The following is a 26306-nucleotide window of genomic DNA, read 5'->3' as shown; positions in this document are numbered from 1 at the left end:
TAGTCCTATCTGCACACAGCAGCCACAAAAACCTTTTAAGAAATTTAAGTGTAACAACAACATGCTCTTTCCTAAAAAATCCTGATGGCCTCTTTGAACTTTAAATTTGTAGGAGGAAGAGAAAACCTGCTCTTATCTTACAAGGCCAAGGACGCCCTGCCCGGTCTGGCTGGTTGTTCCTCTCCAGCCAGATCACTGTTCCTTGCAATCCTCCCTCTCTCCAAGCCAGCCACATGACCTTATTTTCAGTCCTCCTACTTGCCACCTGCCTGCCTACCTGCAGTATCCTTCCCTACCCTCTTTACCTATTCTTCTAGCAGGTATCTCTCAATTGATTCTTCCTCAAGGAAGCCTTCCTTGAATTCCTGAACTAGGTCAAATCCTCCCATTATATGCTCTCTGGCACCATGTACCTATCTCTGCAGCTTTCAGTCACAGTTTAGCTTACATTCATTTTGTGACTGTTTGAGGAATGCCTGCCTCCCTCACTAGACTCCAGGAAGGCAGCCCTGCCTGTCTAGTTCACAGCATCCCAGCACCTGACACGTAAGAATATACCCATGGAATGGCCCCATTTTTAGTAAATCTGAACACTGTCTGTTTAGCTATCAAGGCAATTTAAACATCACCTTTTAATATCCCTGAGAACTCCCTACCTCATTCCAAGTACGAGTACTTGCTCAGGTAGTTAAACCACCCTGACCTTCCACGGTACCTGTTTCACAAGTATACTACGGTCATTGTTACCTTGTATTGCAATCATTTATTTACTTGACTCTTTACTCCTACCAGGCTAAGAGTTACTCAGAGATAGTCACCGTGTTTACTTGCATTGTATTCCAGCAGCTAGTACAATCTCTTCATAGTTGAATGAATTAAACAGTCTCAATAACCTCTGAGGTAAAGAGTATAGATTTGAGCATTTTATTTGTAAATGGAGGAGGAAACTGAGGTCTAAAGACTTTAAATGACTTACCCAAGGTCATAAAGTAGAGCTGGGTTGTAAACCCAAGTCTTCTGATTCCATGATCATAAAATATCCTGCAAAGTGTCTTTCCATCAGTTCCAGTCTTAATTTATACCTATTACTGGTTCTGTGACCTCGGGTAGGCCTAACATTCCTTATCATAAAATGAAAATAAAAATGACCTCACAGTTCTGCAGTGAGAATTTTACAACTTTTACAAAAGGTTTAGCATATGCCTGGGACCTCTACGATATATCCGACCTTCTCGCACACTTTCTAAGAAAGAATATATCATGTTTAGCTTCACGACTGAGATTCTAAAAGAGAAGAGAAAAGCAAAATGTTTCTGGCAATCTGTCTGAATACAACCTCAAAAGATAGGAGTACTTGGCCTATAGTTCAGTTGCCACTGTCCTCAGTCTGTTTGGATGCGGACCCTAAGGCTCCGCATTACAAGTTCACCTCAATGTCAGACTTGCTGACATCGGCAGGTCTAGCCCACCAGCCAGTAAGGTCTGGAACTGGTCTTGTTGACACAGGCTTTGTAGCCAATCTACCTAGTAAAACACCTACAACAGTGTCCAGCAGCTGCCAACCTGGCCACGTTATTATATCCCACCCTGTGGAAGAGTCAAAAAATACTTTCTCTTATTACCAATGAGGTGATTTTATTCTCATAATCCAGGAATGCTGGCTTATTCTCGGCTTTTCTAAATGTAAAATACTGTTTCTGGGAAATATTTATAGAGCTACTAATTCTTCATATCAAAGGAATTTATTTAGGTGCTTAATGAAACATTTTGGAATTACTTTAACATGGTACGTTATCTGGACATCTATACTGCTTGAAGTTGTATCTCTCAAAGGGAGCATTACTGATAGAATTACATGAGGTTCATGGGTAATAGATGATTTAAAATTTTTCTAGGCCTTATTTTCTTTGGCTATACTTTAAGGTAGGCTTTTAGGGACCGAGGACATATTCCTTAAAATCCTCCCAAGAGAAGTAGGGTGGGCATCCACTCGGAATTCTGGTTAATTCCTGAGGTTATTTAATATCTACACCAGGATACTATACTCCCTTCTGCCCATCTGAGCAATAAAGTGATCTGTTCTTAAATATAATAGAGAGTACCTATATGATAAGAACTTCCTAGCCAAACCATGAACTGCCCAATTTTCACTAAAGAACATTAGAGAAAAGGGTACTAATAAATTATCATTACTAAATAACATGTTTTCCAAATTTTCCCCCAGATTGCTAGCTCCTAAATTTTGGAGGGACCTGAACACACCTGAGAATCCACTGAGATTCTCTACCTGCAATAAATGAAAATCAGCTAATTTATCAATCCCCTAGAGCAGAAATCTCAACCCCTTTGTGCAGAAGAACTACCCTAGGATTCTGATTTTATTCACCTGAGGTGTGCCCAGGCCTCAGAATTTTTAAAAGCTTTCTGGATGAATCCTAATGTGCAGAGGATTTTAAATTTAAAAATTTTAAATATTCATTTTTACCTTGGTGTAAGGGAACTGGCTTCTACTGGCTCTTGAAAGTTACTGTTAAATATTAAGGAATTTCATGAGCTGAGCAAACACTGGTAGCTTGAAATTGCTCATGGAGGGGCATTGATACCATAGAAATGAGCAAAAGGTACAGATCAAGTTTTCTGGGGTAGGGGGGTGGGTACGGTTGAGGTAAAGACTTTTTTTTTCCACCAGCACATCAGTGATTGAGAACGATGATGTGAGTAGAACCCAAAACTCCAGATTGAGAATTCCTGCTCTAAGCATTCTAGTTCTTAATGTTCATAACAAAGCAGGCCTCTGGAGGTCTGATTATTTGACCATAATATTATCTTGCCGCCCTTTTTAGCAAAATTGTTTCCACCAAGTTTTCTTTTGGCATTTTTCTTTTAGTCTAAGAATGTCTTCTTTTTTTTTCAATGAGCCTTTAAAACCCATTACAGTATATTATATAGGTATATTCTGAGGACAACACTATTCTTAATAAACTTCTCAAGTCCCCAAATGAAGCCTCCATGAGAAATCTGTTTTAAAGTCAAATATTAAGGAACATCCCCCCCCTTCCCAACACACACACGCTGCACTGCCTAGTTTTCCCATCATAGACACTCTGAGTATCTTTGTTTTTTTCTTTCCTGTGAACTGCCCATTAAATTTGACCATACTTTTCAGCCTCAGGATAATTTTTCCAACCCTTCCTGGTCATGACATTCTATTCTAATTTATATTTCTTCTGGTACTGAGAGCTTACATTTTTCTATCTTAATGTACATACTTATAAGACTGTACAAACCCTTCATGAAATGAGTCCAGGTATGTCTGAAGTGCAAAACCTACTGACTTGGCTTTTGCCTCATTTATGATTTATATAATATGTTGCTGCTATGACTCAAACTTGGCTAACACTGGGATTATCTAGAGAACTTAAACAAAATACTCACGTCTGGGTCCTATCCTCCGAGATCTTGATTTAATTGATAAAAGTTGCAGTCTTGATATGAGGAATTTTAGATGTCAAAGTCTTCTCTAGGTCTTTCTAATGTAGAACCAGAATTGAGAAGTTCGGAAAATCACTTATTACCCTCCTGAATTCCAGTTCTGCCAAGTTTAGAAACCCCAGCCAGATGAAACCTCTCTCTTCTACAGACTTGAGCCCAAACCAAGCTCAGGTTTATCCTATGGATGTGTGAATTCAACTGCTGATTGGCCACCTGAATCCACTAACAGCCTGGTCAGTTCACTTGGCCCAGGCCCCTCCCAGGCCTATCTTCCTGTCCTTCCCCACCAGCCTCATGGCTGCGTCTGTCAAAACAGAGAAGAGACCAAATAGTTACCAACAAAATTGTGAAGTTTTCCAAAACACTATTCATCATATATTTCTCTGGCAAGTGTTTGAGCTTGTGGATGAAGTTGATCATATATTCACACATCGGGGAGCGGTTTATTCGGTATACAAATCGGCCATTCTCAAACCTTGCATACTCCGTCTGTGAGGAAAAAAGGAGTTGAGCATTTTTACACTTTGACTTCACAATACATGAAAAAGATGTTACTGCCTATAAAAGCATTTTAGTTTTCAACATGAAATGTCTGCTATATACTGTACAATTTAGGCAGTTTACTTAAAAAAAAAAAATCCTATCTGCAAGCTTAGTGCCATACTCAGAATCCATTATTTTTCTGGAAATTTTTTTAAAAATTAGAAAAATGACAGCGTTAAAGAAGAATTGCATAGATCCTTTTCAGCAAAGGTCAGAAAAAAATATAACCACCTACTTAGTGATCCTCTACCTAGAGATGTGTGAAAGCAGGCTGGACAGGTAGAACTCTCGAAAGGGCCCCACAGGCTACTAACAACCAATACAAAACAAAAACAAAACAAAACACTTTACACTCACTATGAACCCCTGTTAGTTATTTATGCCTTTAAGAAAGTAAGTAAACACTGGTATATATGCAGTTTGAAGATCCCACTGAAGCACTCAGAAATAAGAAACACATTCCTGGATAATCCTGGATCAAAAGGAATTAAAAAGGAAATTACGAACTATATAAAGAGTAATGAAAAGGTAAACACATGAAAACTTATGGGACCCAACAATGCTGTATGTGGAGGAAACCTAATGAAGCAGCTTCGTGTCTTCATTACTAAAGACCATGAAAAATTAAACCAAATACATATCTTTAAAAAAATTTTTAAGCCCCACAAAATAAATCAAAACCACAAAGAAATCTAAGGAAATCAGGAATAGGAAATTAATAAAGATAAAAGCTCAAGTCAATGTAATAGAAATTAAAAATGTAGACCAAATATAAAAACCAGTTCTTTAAAAATACAAATAAACCCTTCACAAGCTTAAGAAGAAGAAAAAAGAAAACAGACAAAACCACAATTTAGAGTTTAGAAGATTTACAAGAGGTTATTTCGCATAACTCTAAGGGGGGAAAAAAAAGCAAAGAAAATCTAGAGGACAGGATGCTTTCCCAGCAAAATACAAATTGCTAATACTCAACCAAAAAGAAACAGAAAACTTCAATTTGGTGAGTTACTGTGGAAATGACTAGGAAGTTGTTTGGAGACCTACTGGTGAAAAAGGTACAAAGACCAAATGGTTTCACAGCTAAGTTTTATGTAACCTAAAAGAACAATTACTTTCATTTTCATTCAAACTATGCCAGACCAAAGACAAGGCAAGAGTCCGATTATTTTTCTGAGACTGATGTACATTCAATACTGAAATTTGATAAAGAGATTATAAAAAAGTACAGACTAATGAGATGCAAAAATTCTATGTAAATTAGCAAACAATGAATCAATGTAACTGAAGTAGTACTTTCTTTAGGAATGCTGTGGTGGTACACACACAGGACATGTATTAACTTGTCAAGTCAACAAATAGCAGAAATTGGAGAAAAATCATATAGTGGGAGTTGCTCAAAAGTCATTTGATAAAATACTGCAGCTATTAATAATAAAAACCCCAAGAAAAATAAGTATAGAAAAAAGCATTTAAAATATAAAGATCATTTACAAAAACCAACAGTATTAAATATAATCTTAAATGGCAAAACACTAAAACCATTTCCACTAATATCAGAAATGATATAAGAATATTATTTATATATTACTATTTTTTTTACAACTGTATTGGAGATTTTAGCAAATGAAAAGATGAGAGAATAATAATAATTTTTAAAAACTGGCATAAACATTGGAAAAGAAGAGATAAGATTATATACATAAAAAGCCTAAAGAAGCTAGGGGAAAAATCATTTGAGATAAATAAGAGAATATGGCAAGATGGCTAGAAAGAACATAGATACACAAAAACCAAGAGCTTTTCTCTGTTTTAGTAATTAAAATCTGGAAATGGGAAATTGCACTAACAAATTATATATTTAGAAATATATTTAGCCAGAAAGGGATAAACCTATATATGAAGACTATAAAATCTTATATAAAATAGATGAGCTGGAAATACAATCAGGTTCTTGATCAAAAAGATTTAATATCGATAATATATCAATTTATCCCAAAATAATATCTAAATCTAAATCTAAATCTAGATTTCTCAAACAAGATATATGTTTTTCTTTACATTTTAAATATAATCTCATTATTTGGAATAAACGCTGGTTACTAGCTTAGAAAATATATAAAAAAGATGAGTGAGTTTGACTTCCTTCCTCAGCACACATTGAACATTCAATAAAGCCATTGTAAGTGAATCAACATGGCATTGGGACATACAGAGATAGAGGGTAGGGAGAATAGATACACACAAGGAACAGTCCCCAGTATATGTGGTAACCTCAAGGGGACAGACACATTCCGCTGGAAAAGGGTAAATCATTTAATAAATGGTTTTCACATAAATGTCTATTTGGAAGAAAATATAAGCAGACTCCCCTTTCGTACCATATGCAGAAATACAACCTAAATGGATTAAAGGTTTAATTATAAAATTCTACCTGTCACTTTTACACCCACTTTTCCACAAAAATTCTTGGGATTTCATCAGTCTAAAGCAACTTTTCATTGCTTCCCAAACTAATATCTGAGGACACAGAGAAGGATAATTTCAAATCTAGGGAACTGAGTAACTTGTTGTCTGGTTCCTCTTTTCTCACACATACCTGTCCAGGCAGGGAGCCCACCTACAGAGAAGCCCTGGCAAATGACAACTTGGCTATTGGATAGTAAGTAGTGCCTAGCACTAACCTTCCATGTTCCCAACCAATGACAGGTAACGTTGCTTCCCGCTTCTCAGAGATGAAGGGCATCTGGTTCTAGGTCTCCAAGCTCTATCTCATTACACGGCCACCTTCTCACCTACCCTTCCTTGGGCTGCTCAGGCACTGCATTGAGCCAGTTTGCCAACCTCCCTCTTCCGTTTTCATCCTCTGCTCCTTCATTTATGTCTCTTCCACTCACTCCAGGGCTGAATGCAGCTCCCCAAATTGAACGCTTATTTCTACGCTCTTGCTATTCCCTCTCTATTCCCAGCTTTAATCATCCTTAATGCTTAGGATTCTCAATTATTTTCAGTCTTAACCTGTCTCCCAAATTCTTGCATCTGTAATTGTCCCCTATTTCCTCTTGAACACTTTATTTCCTTATCTCTGCTGGTGACAGCACTGTCCTTCCAAGCATAAAATGTGACCTTTGACTCTTCCTTCTCTTTAATCTTAAATATCTAGTTAGTTTCCAACTTCTATTCAAAATGTCTTACCAGATTCCCACATTTCAGTAAAGCTCAAATTGACCATCTAGTCAATTCATCTACATCCTCTTCTGCCAGCGCAACCTTCCTTAACAACATTCTCAGGATGCTGATCCTATACTCAGGAAACTGAGGGTTTGTAACACCACCCAAATCCTCACTGTTCACCCAAGGGTCTGAAAAAACAGCCCGTCTCTCCCTTCTGCACCCTCTCTCTCACACCTCAGCACAAAGTCTTTGTCATAGTCAGGCCGGACCTTGCAGGTTCAGGACCTGCTGAGAATACAAGCTTCTCATTGAACATGAATTGATAGTGTGATGGATAAAAATCACTGGGAAATACAATTTTTAAAGGGAATGTCAACTGCAAACATCATTCATACAAAGTTACTCACTCTGGTAAAATGACCATAATGTTTTCGAAAGGGAGGGAGGCATGAAATAACAAAGCCATAAATAGGCATTTAATCCTGGTATGTACTGGAATAGACTTAAGAAAATTATAATAAAGGAGGTGGAAATGGAAAAGCAATAATGCCAATCTCCAGGAATCAGGGCTTTAGAAGGCTGTTGCCTACCAGCTGACTATACCCTCCTGCTTCCTGGCTGTTCCCTACAGTGCCTGCGAGTGTCTCTGGACCTGGGGGTAAGTGGGAAGGCATCATTTGATGGGTGGCAGCTTCGACACCAGGGCTCCCCTAGGAGGCCTCGTGTGGGACTGAACGCTGCTGTCGGCAAGCAGGGCAGGACGGATGGGGAGGGCTTGGGATTTCCTCCTTGCCTTCTTTCAGTTGCTTTCTAATCATTTTGCCTTTTTAGAAGTAATAGGGGAAAAATGTGGGAGAAAGGAGGATGGAAAGGAGGAGGAAACAAAAACAAACAAACAAAAAAGTAAAATTCTTTGTCCCAATAAAGGTTTGAAGGACGGCCTTGCATCTGGCCTTGAATGAAGCTTCTGGCGTCCAGAGGCCGACTTACCTCTACTTTTTCTACTACTTGCTTCCCAAAGGAGCAAACTTTGGTGGAACAGGTGACTGTCATGTTTTCAGAACTCTCATATTGACTGGTTACACCGTAAAAAGCCCCGGCATCGTCTTGAATATTGCAGTTTAAATCGGCCTGTTGGAAAGGAAATGGAGGTGAGTGGTATGCTCTCATCGCAGGAGTCACAGTGACAGGGGCAGACCGCCACTCTGGTTGAGTGAAGGGCAGGCGTGGCTGGGGAGATGGTGAGGCGACACTCATCTAGAAACGAGCCCTATACACGGCCCGCTGGTTAGCATTTATTTATTTATTTATTTTGAAGAGACGGCAGTCTTTTTGAGCTGTCTTTGCTTGAAATGACACGCTACGTGAATCTCTTTTGTTTCCCTTTCGTCCATTCAGTATCAGAATGATGCTGTACTTTTGTAATAAAAGATCCATGATGCCTTTGAAAATGTGCAGAAAGCAGTACAGTGGACCCTTGAACAACACAGGAATCGGGCTCCAATCGCCCATATAGTCTAAAATCCATGTAAAACTTTTGATTCCCCAAAAACTTACCTAATACCTACCGTTGATCAGAAACCTTACTGATAAGATAAAGTCGATTAGCACACATTTGTATGTTATGTATATTAGTATATTCTTACAATAAAGCTAAAGAAAATGTTAATAAAATCATAAGGAAAATACATTAACAATGTTTACTTAAAAATAATCCATGTATAAGTGGATTCACACAATGAAAACCTTTGTCGTTCAAGGGTTGACTGTATATGAATTGAATTCATATTCACCGATCTTTAGATATATTTAAAAGAATAGGAAAATCTGTAGCTATATAGAACCAGACCACCACCTAATATGGGAGATAAAATAGCTGTAAGTTAGAAAATAAGTACGTTAAAAATACTCAGAGTTGAGACAATGGGAGGCATTACTTTCAATCAGGAGTGTTATTTAAGGGACGATTAAGAATTAAACTTGCAGAGAAGGGCAGAGGGAATAGTGTGGGCAGAAGGCTAGAGAGCTTCATTCTTGCTACAGTGCAAGGATTGAGACTGGGAAAAATGCATTTGGAAATGAAACTAGGGCCCAGGTTGTGGAGGGCTAAGTAAGAGGTAAGGATTGTATTCTATAGGAAATGGAGACCCCTTAAGTTTTGGCACAAGGCAGTGGTATGATTAGAACTGTACTTCAGAGATAAAAGTCTCAGCATGGTATAAAGCCCACTGGAGAGGGAGGCTTTGGCATCTAGGTTGCTGATGGATGGCTCCCTTCCTCTGAATATCTCCTGACCCCCTACTGCACCGGGTGTAGAGCTGGGGATCAAAGAGTGAGCATGAGCTGAGCCGGTCCTTGCTGTCAGAGGGCTTACAATTTAGTAGGGAGGCCATCGTAACAGAGATAAGCACTCCTGAGAGAGGCTCAGAGGGGCATGAGAACGAACAACAGTGAGAAGGGGGCTCTTAGGGTCAAGGAGGCTTCGGAGGATAATGCAGCTCAAACCCAAGGAAGAATTGCTGGCTTGAGGCAGGTGGAGCGTGCCACGAGAGAGGGGAGGTGTTCAAAGGGCATACAGCCAGAAATAGGTCTAAGAAAGGCTGTAAGAGAGAGAGCAAGGGAGAGGGGGTGGCAGGAGAGGCTGGGGAGGTGGGAGGGTTTGGTCCTAAAACCAGAGGGATGTAGGAGTTGTAAACATATGGGATGGTGACAGTGATGGGATATGATCAGATCTGTATTTTAAAAAGGCAGCCCTGGCTGACCACAGCCTGGAGAAGACTTTGGAAAAATAAGAGTGCATGTAGAAATATACTAAGAGGCCATTACAGCTGTCCAAATCAGACAAGTTGTTTGGACTTCGGAGGTGGCTATTAAGACAGAGACAGATCTGATACGTAAAAAAAACTATATTTTGTGAAATCTGACACATTTTGACTCACTAATTTCAATAACTTGATAGGCGCTGACCACCATGAAGATCTGAGTCATTCTATAACATTTTTATATATAGAATTTGAACTTTCTTCTTGAGTTGAGTATCAGGAAAATGTCTATTTCCTTAGGCAAAGCTTCATATTCTCTGGCTTCATATAAAAAGAACTATATACTTTATTCCCCCTTTCACCTTATGTGCCAAGAAATTCAAAGCAAAATTCAGTGCTCAACTACAGTAATTAACTTATCCTAGGTACTTCTAATCACTACTAACAACCAGTGTGCAGCTTCTTTTACTCGATTCCAGTCTGCTCTTACTTATACTTGTCCAGTTTCACGTTACCCATAAATTTAGTAACACCTGCTCACATTTAGCTTTTTGGAATTACATATATGGAATGTAAATCATAAATAAATAAAAATACCCAGGTGTTTTTTTTTTTTTTTTAAACATTCAAAGGTTTGACATTTGGCTCCATGAAAGAGAAGCTTAGTGGGAATCAATGGATGCCATTCCCTGAGATCTCTATCAGAGCTACCCAAGGCTGAAGAGTCCTTGGGGTCTACCTGAGCTCCAGCCTTAAGGGGAGAAAGATACCAACATACCTGAGGCACACAGGAACTCTGACACTGGAATTACCACCCAGCTTCCCATGGGTCACTGGAAAGGGGCCTGCACTGCCTTGTGCCACCACCAGCTGAGAACACAGGGCTCTGAGAAGCCTCTTAGGTGTTTTGTGATATTGGGATTGTCAGTAACTTTCTTCTTTGTGGGATTTATGCTCTTACTACAGCCAGCCCTCGGCCTCCGTGGATTCAACCAACCTTGCTGACGTGTACTACCTAGTGAGGTATACAATGATGTCTGCACTGAACATGTAAAGACTTTTTCCCTTGTCATTATTCCCTAAACAATACAGTATAACAACTATTTACATAGCATTTATATTATATTAGGTATTATAAGTATTCTAGAGATGATTGAAAGCAGTGGTCCCCAACCTATTTGGCACCAGGGACCGGTGCCCCTATGAGATCTAATGCACGATAATCTGAAGTGGATCTAAGGAGGTGATGCTAGCGCTGGGGAGGGGCTGCAAATACAGATGAAGCTTTGCAAGCTTGCTTGCCACTCACCTCCTGCTGTGTGGCCTGGCTCCTAACAGGCCACAGATCCCATGGACTGGGGGGTTAGGGAGTCCTGATTTAAAGTATATGGGAGGGTGCATGTAGGTTATATGTAAATATTACACCATTTTATATAAGGAACTTAAGTACCACAGACTCTGGTATCTGTGGAGGTTGCTGGAACCAATCCTCCTAGGATACCTAGGGATGACTATATGATATAGCTTGTGCCAACAAGCTTTAGCATTTTTAAAAATGTAAAAACATGCATGTAGTAAAGTAAAGAAACCAAACTAATAAAAAGGTATACATTTTATTTGTACCCCTGAACTTACCAACCTCCTCAGAGGGTGACCAATGTTATCTGTTTCTCAAGTGTCCTTTTAGAGATATTTAGCATTTAAATACTTATATATATTCTCATCAACTTTTAATTGTATTTGTCCAGTATTATGTTAGCCATAAATTCAGTCACACTTTTTTTTTTTGCACAAATAGTAGCATTCTTCTAAACTTTGCTTTAAAAAATAATACATTTTAGAATTTATATAGTGCTGATATAGAATATTGGCACAAAAAAAACAGCCACTCAAAAAATGAACAGCCACACTTTTTACTGGCCGCATACTATTCCAAATCGGCCAGATGCACCATAATTTACATGTAGTCTACTGATGAATATTTAGGATGCTTCCCAACAAAGGTGCAGTAACAAGTTTATGTGGAGCAGAAAAAATATATCAGAAGTTATTTTTACTACTCTTTCCACTTTAAAAAATTCCCACCTTTGAAAAAGAATATTAATGGGTTAAAAATACATTGTTAGCTAATACTGCAATTTAAACAAATTCACTCTTGATGTAATCAACTTGTTTTGAAAGACTGGTGAGCCATCAAAAGCAGTTTGGTGTTTTGGTGTGGGAAGGAACCCAGAGAAATTAGCAATGGCTGGAGGAGTCAATGGGACAGTAAATGGAGGTAGGTTATTTTTTAAAAAACTGTCAACCTCAACTTAATCAACTTCTTTGATTTAACAGAGAGGGAGGTCCCTTAAGAATTATACCTCAACTCCCTAGACACAATGTTTTGTTTTCTTTCCTTTTTTTAATGCTTCATTTTTCACTTTATTAACCTCCATGGCATTATTTTTGACAAGTGAAAGATTTACAATGTAAACAAATCTGGACACTTAGAATCTAAAGCAAACACAGAAATAAATCTACAAAACAATCTGTCAACATACACAATTTAAAAATGTTAACCAAGTTCAGAATGGTAGTCACCATTATTTGATGCTAGCAAAATTGCTGAAAGTTTTGACAGCTTCCATTTCCATCTCTATGAACATTTACGCTTAAGCAATGCTGGTGAAAGGCACTGTCCTACAGCGGCAGCATGTAGAGTTTTGACAAGTAGAGTGTATCATTTTTAAGACCCCACTTCCTTTATTGGACAAAATTATGTTGAGTTATAATCAGCATTATGTTTCACTGCTTCAAATTTTAAACACGAAAACCCCAAAAGTAGCAGCAAAGAATGACAGAATTAAAGCAACTCGCGTTCTGTTTTTTCATCTTCATAAATACTGCGCCATCGTTGCTCATTTCCGACTCTACTGATTAATCTCGAGAAGCAGCAGCACCATGGATACTGCAGCTCAAACAATTCCAAACTGTTAAGAACTTACTCTAGAAATCAATATATGCTGAGTCCACATGTGTTATTAAAGGATTAGTAATACAATGAACAAATAATATATAAGTGTGCTAATTTAAAGCCTATTCTATGTGTGTATGTATGTATAAAAACTCCTCATTAATTTCACCAGTTGTTCAGAACTTAGGCCAACAGAAGATTTTTCTTTTGAGTTTTTTTTTTTTCTCCAATTAATGGCACTGGTTAGTACTATGGACACACAGTGATAATAAAAATTATTATTATAAAATAAAAATTACTATTTTTAGATAGTTTTGCCATCTAAAATTCTTTACAGACAATGAACCTCCGTATTGCTTGGACCTGAGGCAGACCGCTCCCACCATCACCCCTTTGGTTGACTACTGTCCCTTAGAGTTCCCAAAATAATGTTAATTAGTTTTAATTGGGAATGGATGACCCGTGGTCCTAATAACAGGAATCATCAAAATCAAAACTATTAAAGAACGTACATTATCAAAACCTGCCCTCAGAACTATATCAATAAATTGCGTTTTAAAGTTATCCTAGTTAACTTTTACATGAAATTAAAGTATCATATGTTCAGAGAAGTACACAAATCACAAGTGTACAGCTTAATTAATTTTCATAAATTGAACAAACCCATGTAACCAGCACCCAGATGAAGAAACCGAACAGAAGCCCTCCCACCCAATGCTCCTTCCAGCACAATCACGACCCCACACTTCACAAGGGTAATCTTCATCCTAAAACATTATACATCAGTTCTGTGAGGCTTTCTGAACTTCAAGTGTAATTATACAGTGCAGACTTCTTTGCGTTTGTTTTGTTTGCTCAGCATTATATCATGAGATGCGCCCATGTTGTTGTGTGTAGTTCATTCATTCTTGTTACTGTGGAGTATTTCATTGAATGAAAAACAAGTATGATCTATTGAGTCCACTAATGATGGAGATTTGCAGTGTTTCCAAATTGGATCTATTTTAAAGAGTGCTACTTGGAACATTCTTGAATATGCTTTTGATGAACACATGTATGCATTTCTGTTGAGTGTATCTCAGAATAGAACTGCTGGGTTATTAGGTCTATGTGCATTTTAGCTTTCATTTAGATAAAAGAGACAGATGGTTTCAGAATTATCTTGCCTTTTTAAAAACAGTTTGAGAAAACTTTATATTTATTAGTGTAAATGTAATAAGTTAGATTTTCAAAGGCTTCCCAACCAACAGTAAATAATCAATTTGCTATTACAACTGCTTTGCAATTACTCTTGAACATGGAAAAGAATCATGTAGCCATCCAACCATATGACAGCTGCTCTTCAGGAATTTTCTAGGAGGAGGTATTGCTGAGAAAGATAATGATCTGTCATTTGATGACATTAGGATTATCCTAGAAAGAAAGCAGTCACTGAACTCCCATGAAGCAAAGGTAATCTCAGAGAAAGAATGCTAGCATTAAATCAACAACAAAGGAGACAAACTCTGTAATGAGTCTGGGAGTCACGCTGTGTTCTTTGTCCACCCTACTGAAACTCAGGGCAAACCTACCTCATAGGGTTCTGAAGGCAAGAAAATGAAAAAAAAAAATGTGCTGGTATTAGAGATGCAAACTATTTCTGCCTATTCAGCTTTTCTCTGACCACAGGATGCGTTCTAAAAGCAAATGGATATAAAAATCCAAGAAACAGCCAAACCCAGCAAACTTATCTTCCCAACAATTTTCAAGTTCAAACCATATCTTATCTTTTAGGGACAAGCCAGCCTGAACTACGTAGTAGGTTATGGGCCAGGTATGGAAGTGTTTAAAAAACAAAAACAAAACAAAACAAAACAAAACAAAACAACAACAACAAAACACTTGCAAATATGGCCCAGCGGGGAGGGCAAGTGTGCAAGCAAACAGGCACTTCTAAGGACTCTTTTTGCCCATTTTGTCCTAGAGGAGAGACTACCTCACATGTACTGGGTTCAGAGGCCAACTCTTTCTCCTACCACCCAATACAGAAATCCCTTCTACAGTATTCTGACCTGCTCTGTCTTTTAGCTACGTATCTTCAGATACAGAAAAATCATTACTTTAAGAAAAAACTTAGTATGTGCGAGACAGACCTAATTGTTAGGTAGTTCTTTCCCCTGTTGCATTAGTTTTCTCTTGCTGCTTTAACAAAGTACCACAAACTTAGTGGCTTAAAACACTACCAATTTACGGTCTTATACTTCTGTAGGTCAGACATCTGACATGGGTCTCACGAGGCTAGGACCAAGAATTATGGGCAGAACTGTGTTCCTTTCTGGAGGCTCTGGGAAAGGACCTCTTTCCTTGCCTCTTCCAGCTTCTAGAGGCCACCCACATTCCTTGTCTCTTAGCCCCTTCCTCCCTTTTCTAAGCCAGTATCATCAGGCTGAGTCCTTTTCACTCTGCCAGCTGTCAATAGATCTCTTCTCCCCTACGCTTCCGCTTTTAAGGAATCTTGCAATTTTATGCTGGGCCCATTTGAATCAAGATAGTCTCCCTATCTGATGATCAGCAACCTTCATTCTCCTTATCCATGTAACATATTCACAAACACCATGAATAAGGGCTTGGCCGTGGTTCTGTCTACCGTACCCATTAAGTTGCAATTGGCTTCCCTGTATCTTCCACATAGAGCTCTGCGTTCTGGAATCATGCAGGCCTGAGAACATTGCTGTAAGACAATTCTGCAATTCTCTTTTCATTTCCCCCTTTGTCTCACCTTTCTTCTCCCCCTTCTCACCGACAAGGTTGTTTAGGTATTATCTGCTTCCTAGGGTTCAAGTTTTACCATTTTTAAACAATTTAACTCCACCCTGATTTCAGAACTCCTTTCCACCCAGTCCAGACTCTGACTCCTCATCTACTGTCATCTCATCTCAGACATCTGACTACAGCATGGACAGCGGTCACTTCTTTGAGCCTCACTGTCCTCATCTTTAACCACAGAGAAGACCTGCTCCCCACAGTCACCACGGTGATAAGAGAAAATGATGCATATGAAACACTGTAACACGCTACACAAATGACGGCGTTAATAATACTGATAACCTAACACTGAGAAACTATTAGCTTACTGATATAAAATGTAGACCAAGACAGAGATAAAGACAGAGCCTCAGTCACATCTACTGAGGTGTGACCCGTGGTGGTTCATAATCAATAAACAATCTAAAAACTGTCCCCACAGAGCCGGTCTGAGTTTCAGTGGACACTTATCAGGTATGCAGTACATATGCAATGGTGGCTTTTTCCAAAAAGAAAAATGGGTACTTTTTCTGATTTGTGAGTTTATGACAAATCTTATGTTTTGGATATAACTGCTCAAACAGGTACCAAATTACCATCTTTTCCACAAATACATGATTAGAGATGTTAACAGATTTCTTTCTGTAAACAACAAAAAAAGGCACTCATTAATAAAAGTGTACCGAATGCATCACAAAAAACTTTAGGGTATATTTTTGGGCAAGTCTTGTGAAACAATGTAAGGCTGAAGGAGAAGCGGGCTACCGTGCCAGGCGGAGAAAGCCGCCTGCACCAGACAGCAAGGAAAGGAGACAGTGGAACCTGAGTTTCCCCCAGTTCTTCCCTAAACTGTCCCTTTCTTACACTCATTACTTTACTCCTTGGCTAAAACATTCAAGTCACTACACAAGACAAGGCTTTGGATCAGCTTCTCTCCTGTCACCCCTCATTCCGTAAACCCATTTCTTCCTAGACTTGTTCCACTGTTTGATTTCAAGCTTTCGAAATTTAAAAAGCTTAAAAACGTAATTTATATTACATATTTTAAACAAAGAATGATCCTACCCATTTCATGGGTAGGAAAAAATGAGGCCTAGCCCAGTTATGTAGGAACCGGAGCTCTGAGGAGAGGAGAGGGCTGGGCTGGGCTGGGCCAGGACATTGCCTCTACAAAACCTCAGGCCTCTGGAAACCTCGCGACAGGGGCTGATGTACTGGGAAGTGAGTGCTAAGGTTGCCTGGTGAAGAATGGAATTGTGCGGCTCATGCAGAAGTTGTATCTGGCTGGTGACAACTACTTTACTGCTGGATTTGGAGGGAAAAAGGCTGCTAGAACAAAGAGGAAGCAGATAACCCAAAAGGCAGGGGAGAGGGCAACCTGGTCAGGAAAGAAGCAGTCTGAGGACACTCCCTTCCTACTCATTTATCCCTTTCGCCCCAAGGGCTTGGAAGGGCTGGGCAGAAATTACTTGGTTGCAGAACTAAAAACATCAATAGGACAGTCCCTGACAAGAGAGAGTATAATAGGCACTGATGGATGCACTGAGATGCTGGCATTTCCAAACCACCACTTTGAACCTCTCTTCTTCATCCTCTCTGAGCAATGATCAAAGGACCAAGATTTCAAATTGTGAAGCAATTTTTTTCCAGTGGTAGCATCTGGCTCCTTGGCAGGCAGCACTGGAAGCTGGCTCTGCTGTGGGCGGCCATCCAAGCCTGCCACATGGTGAGGCTTGGCCAGGCAGGGCCCCTAGTGGGCCTGGCAACGGCTCCCACAGGCGCCCCAGGACAATTGCTCTGTACTGGGCTGTGCACAGTGAGCTTTAAGGAGTGTCCCCATGAAGCAGTGCTGGCCAGGGAGTCTCTCTGGCAGGGGGCGTCTCTCCAGGAAGCTGGCTGCTCCCAAACCCTCCTGCTCTGCACACATGCATGCATCTGCCCCTGGCCAAGACCTCTGAAGCCAGCCCACACTGGCAAGCTGGAAGCTTGGGGTTGGGGAAGCTTGATGACCTTGGGACAACTCCCCAGTAAAGGCAAACTGCATTTGGGGAGAATGATGAAGCTGACCATAGGAAAGCGGGTCTTTGAGGGTGTCCACTTTGGGCCACTGTACCCCTGCCCAGCATAAAGAAACAGACAGCAGCTGCAGTTCTCCTGCCACAGCTGTTTTTAATAAGAATAACAGGAATAAACTCAGACCCAACTCTTCAAGTTACTTCCCTCTAATTATGGCATATATTTACATCTACAAAATAGAAGATTTTAAAAAACACCACCAACGGTGGCTTTTTTGTGCAGATTGACACCACTATTTGAATTTCACAAACATTTAGTACTTCAAAGAATATTAAAATCTTGCTCTAATTATAATATGCACCACTGAAAAGCTGGCTGCTTGCATTGTAAAGTCCTACAAATACTAGCATTCATTAAGAAAAAACTCAATTAATACAACTTCAGGTAACTGTCACTGGTGGCTTCACACAGTAGCTGGGATAAAAGAGCCAAGGTCTCTGCCCCAAATGCAAAGTTAGCTGCACAGGGCATTGCTCTACAAAGGAGGCAGTTAAGGAGTACGGGACACCCAGCAGAGCTGGCCCGTCACACACCACGTTCATCAAGTGCGGAAACACCAGCCCAGGACCCCACTTTCCAAGCCAGGAAACAGGACCTTTTCCTGGTCTGGAGTTTTGTGCAAGGAAAGTCTTACACATAACAAAATCAATCAAGTAACAAGTGTAGAGCTGCTAAATAAAATACAAGCCATTCGGTTAAATTTTATTTTTAAATAAACGACACAGTATTTTAGTATCTGTATACCCCAAAGATCTCATGGGACATATATACTAAGAAAGCATACGCTGTTTACCTGAACCTCAAATTTAACCGGATGGCTTATATTTTTATTTGTTAAATCTGGCAACTCTACTAACAAGTCACTTTTATTGAAAAGAATAACAAAAATTGGGACTTACCCTCAAATTCTCATTGCCGTAAGATGACATCTTATGCTCAAGATATTTTAAGTGGGGGAAAAAATGAGGTTGCCAAATTACATATATATATTTATATTTATATATTTATATGTCTATATATATTTAGTAAAAATCAATGGTGTATGTACAAATGTTAGTAAATACATATTAAAAGTCCAGAAGGATACATGGCTGAGGGGGATTCTCACTTTTTTATAGTTATTTTTATAGTTAGTTTATATTACTTTTAGGTGTACCGCACAATAGTTAGACATTTATATAGTTTACAAAGTGACCACCGCCTGCCCCCCATCCTGATTACTCTAGCATCCACCTGGCAGGATACACAGCCATTAGAATATTATTGACTATATTTCGTATGCTGTACTCCACATCCCCGTAACTATTTTCCATCGTTCTTAAACCTTTTACCTTTTTCACCCAGCCCCCACAACCCACTCTTCCATCTAGCAAGTCTCTGTATCTGAGTCTGTCTGTTTGTTCTCTGTATCTGAGTCTGTTTTCGCTTTGTTTCTTCATTTATTTTGCTCCTTAGATTCCACATATAAGTGAAATCATATGGTATTTGTCTTTCTCTGTTTGACTTATTTCACTTAGTATATCCTGTAGGTCCATTCATGTCATTGCGAATGGATAAGATTTCATTTTTTATGGCTGAGTAATATTCCATTGTATATATGTACCAGAACTTCTTTATTCAATTGTCTATTGATGGTCACTTAGGTTGCTTCCATATCTTGGCTACTGTAAATAGCACTGAAGTAAACACAGGTGTACATAAATCTTTTCGAATTAGCATTTGGTTTCCTTTGGATAAATACCCAGAATTATAACTGCTGGGTCAAAAGGTAGTTTAATTTTGAATTTTTTGAGGAAACTCCAAACTGTTTTCCATAGTGGCTGTACCTATTTGCAATCCCACCAACAGTGTACGAGGGTTCCGTTTTCTCCACATCCTTGCCAACACTTTTCTTTTGATTTATTGATGATAGCCTTTCTGGCAAGTGTGAGGTGAAATTGTGGTCTTAACTTGCATTTCTCCTATGATTAGTGACTTTGAGCATCTCTTCATATGTCTATTGGCCATCTGAATGCCCTCTTTGGAGAAGTTTCTGTTCGGGTCTTTTGCCCATTTTTTAACTGTGTGTGTGTGTGTTACTTGACTTTTAATAAATTTTGTATATTAACCCCTTATCAGATGTATCATAGGTGAATATCTCCTAAATAGGTTGTCTTTTCTTTTTGTTGATGACTTCCTTTGCTGTGCAAAACCTTTTTAGTTTGATGTAGTCTCATTTGTTTTTTTGTTTGTTTGTTTACCTTGCCCAAGGAAATATATCAGAAAAAATATTACTAAGAGCAATATCTGAGAGTTTACTGCCTATGTTTTCTTCTAGGAGTTTTATAATTTTGAGTTTTACATTTAAACCTTTAATCCTTTTTGAGTTTATTTTTGTATATGGTATAAGAAGGTGGTCATTTCATTTTTTTTTGCATGTATCTGTCCAGTTTTCCCAATATCATTTGTTGAAGAGACTGTCTTTACCCCATTGTAAATTCTTGCCTCTTCTGTCAGAGATTAAATGACCATATAGACATGGATTTCTGGGCTCTCTAGTCTGTTCCATTGATCAATGTGTCTGTTTTTATGCCAGTACCATGCTGTTTTGATTTCTACAGCCTTATAGTATAGGTTGATATCAGGTAGTGAGATATCTCCAACTTTGTACTTCTTTCTCGAGATTGCCATGGCTATTCAGGGTCTTTTGTAGTTCCATATAAATTTTAAGATTATTCTAGTTTTGTGAAAAATGCTATTGGTATTTTGATAGGGATTACACTGAATCTATAGATTGTTTTGGGTAGTATGAACATTTTAATATTGATTCTTCCTATCCACAAGCATGGTATATGCTTCCATTTATTTCTATCTTCTTCAGTATCTTTTTTCAATGACTTATAATTTTCCAAGTATAGGTCTTTTACTTTCTTGGTTAAATTGATTCCAAGTTTTTCATTGTTTTTGATACAATTATAATTGGGATTGTTTTCATAATCTCTCTTTCTAATAGTTCATCATTGGTGTATAAAAATACAACTGAATTCTGAATATTAATTTTGTATCCTGCTACTTTACTGAGTTCATTTATTGGTTCTAACAGGTTTGGGGTGGAATCTTTAGGGTTCTCTACATGTAGTACCATGTCACCTGCAAATAATGATGGTTTTACTTCTTCCTTTCCAAGGTGGTTGCCTTTTTTTCTTTTTTGTTGGATTGCTATAGCTAGAATTTCCAATACTATTTTGAATAAAAGTAGTGAAAGTGAGCATCCTTGTCTTGTTCCTGATCTTAAGGAAAATGCTTTTAGCTTTTCCCTGTTGAACATGATGTTAGCTGTAGTTTTGTCATATGTGGCCTTCATTATGCTGAGGTATGTTCTCTCTATTCCCACTTTGCTGAGAGTTTTTATCATAAATAGATGCTGAATTGTGTCAAAAGCTTTTTCTGAATCTACTGATGTGATCATATGATTTTTACCCTTCAATTTGTTAATGTGGTGTATCACATTAATTGATTTGTTGATACTGAAACAACCTTGCGTCCCAGGAATAAATCTAACTTGATCAGGGTGTATAATATTTTTAATGAATTGCTGAATTCAGTTTGCTAATATTTTGTTGAGGATTTCTGCATCTATGTTCATCATGGCTATCACCCTATAGTTTTCTTTTCTTGTAATGTGTTTGTCTGGTTTTGGAATCAGGGTAATGGTGATGGGTAGGATGTACCTTGAATCTCCACCTGCACAAGGAGAAGGGATTCCACTCGTCGCCAAAGTGCGAGGTCCAATTTTAGACAATTGATCAAAATCCCCGAGAGGTTTATGTCTATGTCCAGATAATACAGCTATTCTTTGTAAAATTCGGTCTGGAAATAAGCAGTTTCTCTATTTGGGCCACTGCAACTTTTTCCTTCTGAGGCTTTTCTTGAAGTATGGTTGCAGAGGAAAGCTAATTGCACCTCCATCTGCAGGGCAAATGCTGGGAAGTGCAGGTGCACCATGTGTCTGCTTTCCCCGGGACCTCTGTTTAGCAGCAGCTCTTGGTGGGGCAGTGGCTTAGCATCTCAGCTTGTAACTATGGCAGGAAACAGAGTTAAATAGCCCCACACAGGAAAGGATGAACCCCTGACCTTGGCTTTGTTAGCAGCCACTGAACCAAACAACCCAGGACAGAAAGCATTAGAGGAACAGCTGTCAGATGAATTCTCCCATGAGCTCCAGGGAACTCCCAATTTAGAATGTGCCTAGATCGCCTGAAGAGTTCAAGGTTAAAAAAAAATCTGTCTATCTATCCATCCATCCATCCATCCATGGCACAACTGAAGTTAGGGATTTGGGGGAAAAGCAGAGTGTGATTCTGATCTCATTTTCCTGGCTGTCCTATTTCAGAAAGGGTCCTTTTAAATAAAGTGACTGCCACAGGGATCAATGTTTCCACCCTGAACTCTCACCTTTCTCCAGGTTCTGTAAGGTTCAGTGGCCACGTGGACATCTATCACTTTCCTGTAGAACCATCTCTGTATAGCATTCACTTCCCCTGAACACTTCTTCCCATTCCCCTCCCACTGACCAAACTCCTTCAAGATTCGGCTCAAAAGCCATGTCTTTGTGAAGTCTCCTGGAATGTTCTCAGGCATAAAGGGTTCTTTATTCTCAGTGCATCCACATTTCCATTACATCTCCTGCTATCATTTATCTGCTTGTACGTCTGCCTCTTACTCATGTCTATATTCTCAGCTCTCCAGAAGCAAAGTCAAGTTCAGTGAATGTTTGCTGAATGACTGACTCACTATTAATGGATTTATTACTAATACAAATGATTAAACTATTTCTATAAGAAACTAACAACTCAAGTGATAGACAGAAATAGCTTTTATGTGAATCTCTTGAGGTCTCCTTTGTGCCCTTCCATAAATTCCTCAAAAAGATTACCCAACAAACTATCAGATGCCTACTATAACTGCCTATGATATCAGAGCTGGCTAAGTGGCAAGTTATGGCAGCTGATGGATAGCAATTTCTCTAAGTGTACTGAATAAAATAAAATAACTTTGCAAAGAGTGAATTAAAAAAAAACTTGAAAATCTGATATAAACATTTCCTTGTTCAATAAATAATAGCCACAGATAAGATCCTTGTTCTCTGGGGGAGGCCTACAAAGAAGTTTAGGACCAGGGTCTGGAAAACTGGAATAAAGCAACAACAGATAGCAGTCACTACAGTAAGCTAACGAGCTCCAGATATCTTTCTTATAAATCAAACCAAAATGGGTGGATGAGGTTTATTGACTCCCCTATCTCCCTACACGAAATAGCAGGACCCGCTTATCAAAAGATGATTTTTCAAAGAACAAAACCCTTGCTGAAGATAATCATATAATTACAGTATACCCCAAGGGAATTTATTATGTATTAGCCCATAAGTACCTCTGCATGTGGTGGTATTTCCTGCTAATCTTTCTTCCATTTACATCATTCTATTACTTAACATTATTCATATATTTCAGAACTTAACACCATTTTGAGATGAGAAACAAGGAGAGAGAAATGGCAAACTTGATGAACTGAACGACCCTCTTCTAACTAATAGCAATTTACAATGTGGAGAGAAAAGTATTCCATTTTGCTAACTTCCTTCTTCATGAATAGCAACAGAGACATTTGGTTCCAAATAATAGACTCAAGTCTACAACTTGATCTAATCGTGGAGAATCCAATTTGAGCCAATCTGAAATTCCAAAGGGGTCCCATTCAGCAAGTTTACATGTGCATCTGGTTTATCCTCCTTTAAATAAAGCTCAGTTTTTAATTTATAATTCCTGTCACTTTGTCCAACAAATTTGAGTTCATTCCTACCAAGACGAAAGCATCTTCTAAATGCTGCCCTTTTCCCACATAATTAGCTTTCCTTTCTCTGTTTTATAAAATCTTCTCACATCTGCTTTGGTTAGAAAAATTGTCCTTTTTCTTCCCCTAGCAAAATAGGTTAAGAAGGTAAGTTGAATGACATAAATATATTGTTAGTTACTTAAATTGAATGATCATAATCCCAAGGATTTTAAAAAGCAAAACATAAGTAACCATAGGGTGATATCACATATTCTGGTTTCTAAGACACTACTACTTTAAGGATAATTTCAAAACCCACTGCATCGAGTGTATATAAAAACTTCTTTTTAACAACAGGATACATATCCATACAATTTCACTTCCTTCTTTATTATTCTATGAAATATGAGACTAAGCCTTCATCATGCTAATGATTCTTTTGAAAAGTTTTTGACTATCAGGTTTATAAGTAACATGTCAGTAATGTGCAGCTAGCTCTCTTTGAACTGATGTCCCCAAACTTAACAGTCTTGAACACTGTTAGGACAGAGAATGAAATTTTGAGGTCCCTCTAAAAATAGTTTCACTGAATTTCTTATTCGGTTAAATCCATAATTTTGTTTATTTTCTTAAATAAACTACGTGTGGCTGGAAAGGAACTTCTTTTGAAAATCAGCTCAAACTATAGTTGGGTTTTTGCCTTTCAGAATGCATGACTGAATCACACCCACTTCTAGCTTTGGGAATTCTATGACTGATTCCAAGACAGTTGGCATTTTATCTTAAATTAGCTGCAGTGCCTGCCATTTCACTGGCAAACCATCTGCATAAATCTCCATGCAGAAACAAAGCTCAGCCCTGTCCACTTGTGGGTGGACATCTTTCTTTCTTAGGGCCTACACAGCACCTGACAGTTGTTTTATAAGGAAAAAAGAAGTATGGTTTTCTGCCAGTACAAAATGTTGGCCTCACTTATCACAAATCTGCTTCCACACTTGTCCTCGATCATAATAACAATTTCGATGCTGTATCAAACTGTAATTTTTATGAGATATTTAAATTAGAGATTCAAATTTAAGCTAAAATGTGCACTAGTAGTATATAGTACTACTAGCACAAATTAACTAAGGTGCCAAGGAGATGGTGAGATGCCCTCTACACTGGTTAGGGTCACAACAGACAGGCAGTAACAACCACATCATGGCTTACTCCTTTGTGAAGGGGTGGGCAACGTGCTTATGATGCTGACTGTAAAAAGCATCCCACTTCAAGACTGTTGAAATGGGAACAAGTACATGTCTTAGAAGGGAGGGTACACAGTATGTTTAACCTCATTAATAGTTATTTCCATAGAGAATGAAGAAGGATTAAAGACTTTGAGTAGAAAGAAAATAACTGCAGGTGTAGAGGAACCCAAAAAACAAAATAACAACAGAAAGTTGCTTTGGTCTGTTTTTAAATTATGCCACATAAGGCTGGTGAAGATGCCTGGTACACTTGCTCACTGCTTGATGACTTTGGAAAGCAACTTGGTTGTTTATATGCGTACATAAACACACATATACTGATACACACATATATATTAAAAGTCATATTATCAATATCTAATAAAATAAGCATGGCTAAATTATAATATATGCAGTAAATATACAATCATTAAAGTGGCAATTAGGGTTATAATGACACATGGCTACGTGGCGGGGTGTTTGCTGAAGAAGCAGGGTGCCAAATTGAATGCGCTCTTCGATTCGGACTACATGAACGTGTATTACATTAGGTTATATTTGCGGTGCATTTAGGAATGAATTTAAAAATGTCTTCTTCCAAGACTGTCTAGAATACTATGACGTGGCCTTTGAAATCATAATGTATCACGTATGCTGCTTTTCTCTGTAAAGGCAGCTAATGGTGGTATCACTCTCCCTAGAAGACTTAGGCTTCAACCTGAACTGAACTTCCTGGTAACAGAAGTCTATTCTTACCATAAATGTACACCAGAACATCCCCTAATGACAGGACTTCACGAAGAAACTGCTGCTGCACAGATCCTCACCGGCTTCTGTACAAGTGAAATTGTGTTAGGTGAGTTTCTAGCCACAGAGCTGTGCCCCCTGAAGAGGCTATGCACAGATTCGGTGGAAAGAGCACGGATTCTGGAGTCCAGCAGATCAGGCATTTACTAGCTGTGTGACTCTTCAGAAATCACTTCACATCTCCATGTCTCAGTTTCTTTATATGTAAAAAGGAATAATCACATGTGCCTCTTAGGGTTTAAATAACATCAAGTATATTAAGCCTGACATTGTGCCTGGTTCAAAGAAGGAACTCATTGGTGGTTATGGTCACACACTGCTGAAGAAGAGAGGGGCCACTGTCCTCCTATTCCTGTGAATCACTTTTCCTCTCTTTGTAATTAAATATGGTGGAGAATTAAAATGCACAGGAGTGAATAACAAGTAGGCAAGAAGGAAGAGAAAGGAAATAAATAGAAGATTGTCATGAGAAGGAAAAGTTAAAGAATAAAAATAGAAAAGACAAAATGCAGAAAGTCGCTGTAACCCTTAGTAAAGAGAATCCTATTACTCTTTTGGCTCTAAAATTGTTAAAACCCCTGACCGCTCTCTATTGCAGACACATCTGAACCTGGATTCCCTGTCTTTCCTAATTTTTCTACCTACCTACGTTTGCCATACAGGCAAAGCCCGATCTGC

At 38.6% G+C, this 26306-nt stretch overlaps 1 protein-coding gene across 12 annotated transcripts in view; it reads right to left on the bottom strand.

Moving 5' to 3' along the window:
• Positions 1 to 26306, bottom strand: part of TEAD1 (TEA domain transcription factor 1) — a 248626-nt gene that overhangs the window by 9105 nt on the left and 213215 nt on the right. For 11 of the 12 annotated variants that reach the window (XM_036220453.1, XM_016135432.2, XM_016135433.2 and 8 more), the window contains 2 exons: positions 8197 to 8337; positions 3829 to 3981 (listed from right to left, as the gene is read on the bottom strand). In XM_036220453.1, the coding sequence (XP_036076346.1) occupies positions 3829 to 3981; positions 8197 to 8337 (294 nt within the window). Of the gene's footprint in view, positions 1 to 3435; positions 3531 to 3828; positions 3982 to 8196; positions 8338 to 26306 lie in introns of all 12 variants that reach the window. The other variant, XM_036220448.1, reaches the window with a different exon arrangement.

The sequence above is a fragment of the Rousettus aegyptiacus genome, unplaced genomic scaffold (genome assembly GCF_014176215.1).
Source record: "Rousettus aegyptiacus isolate mRouAeg1 unplaced genomic scaffold, mRouAeg1.p scaffold_m13_p_5, whole genome shotgun sequence".
In the NCBI taxonomy this organism is placed as follows: Eukaryota; Metazoa; Chordata; class Mammalia; order Chiroptera; family Pteropodidae; genus Rousettus; species Rousettus aegyptiacus.
This window is presented reverse-complemented; position numbering and strand designations above follow the sequence as displayed.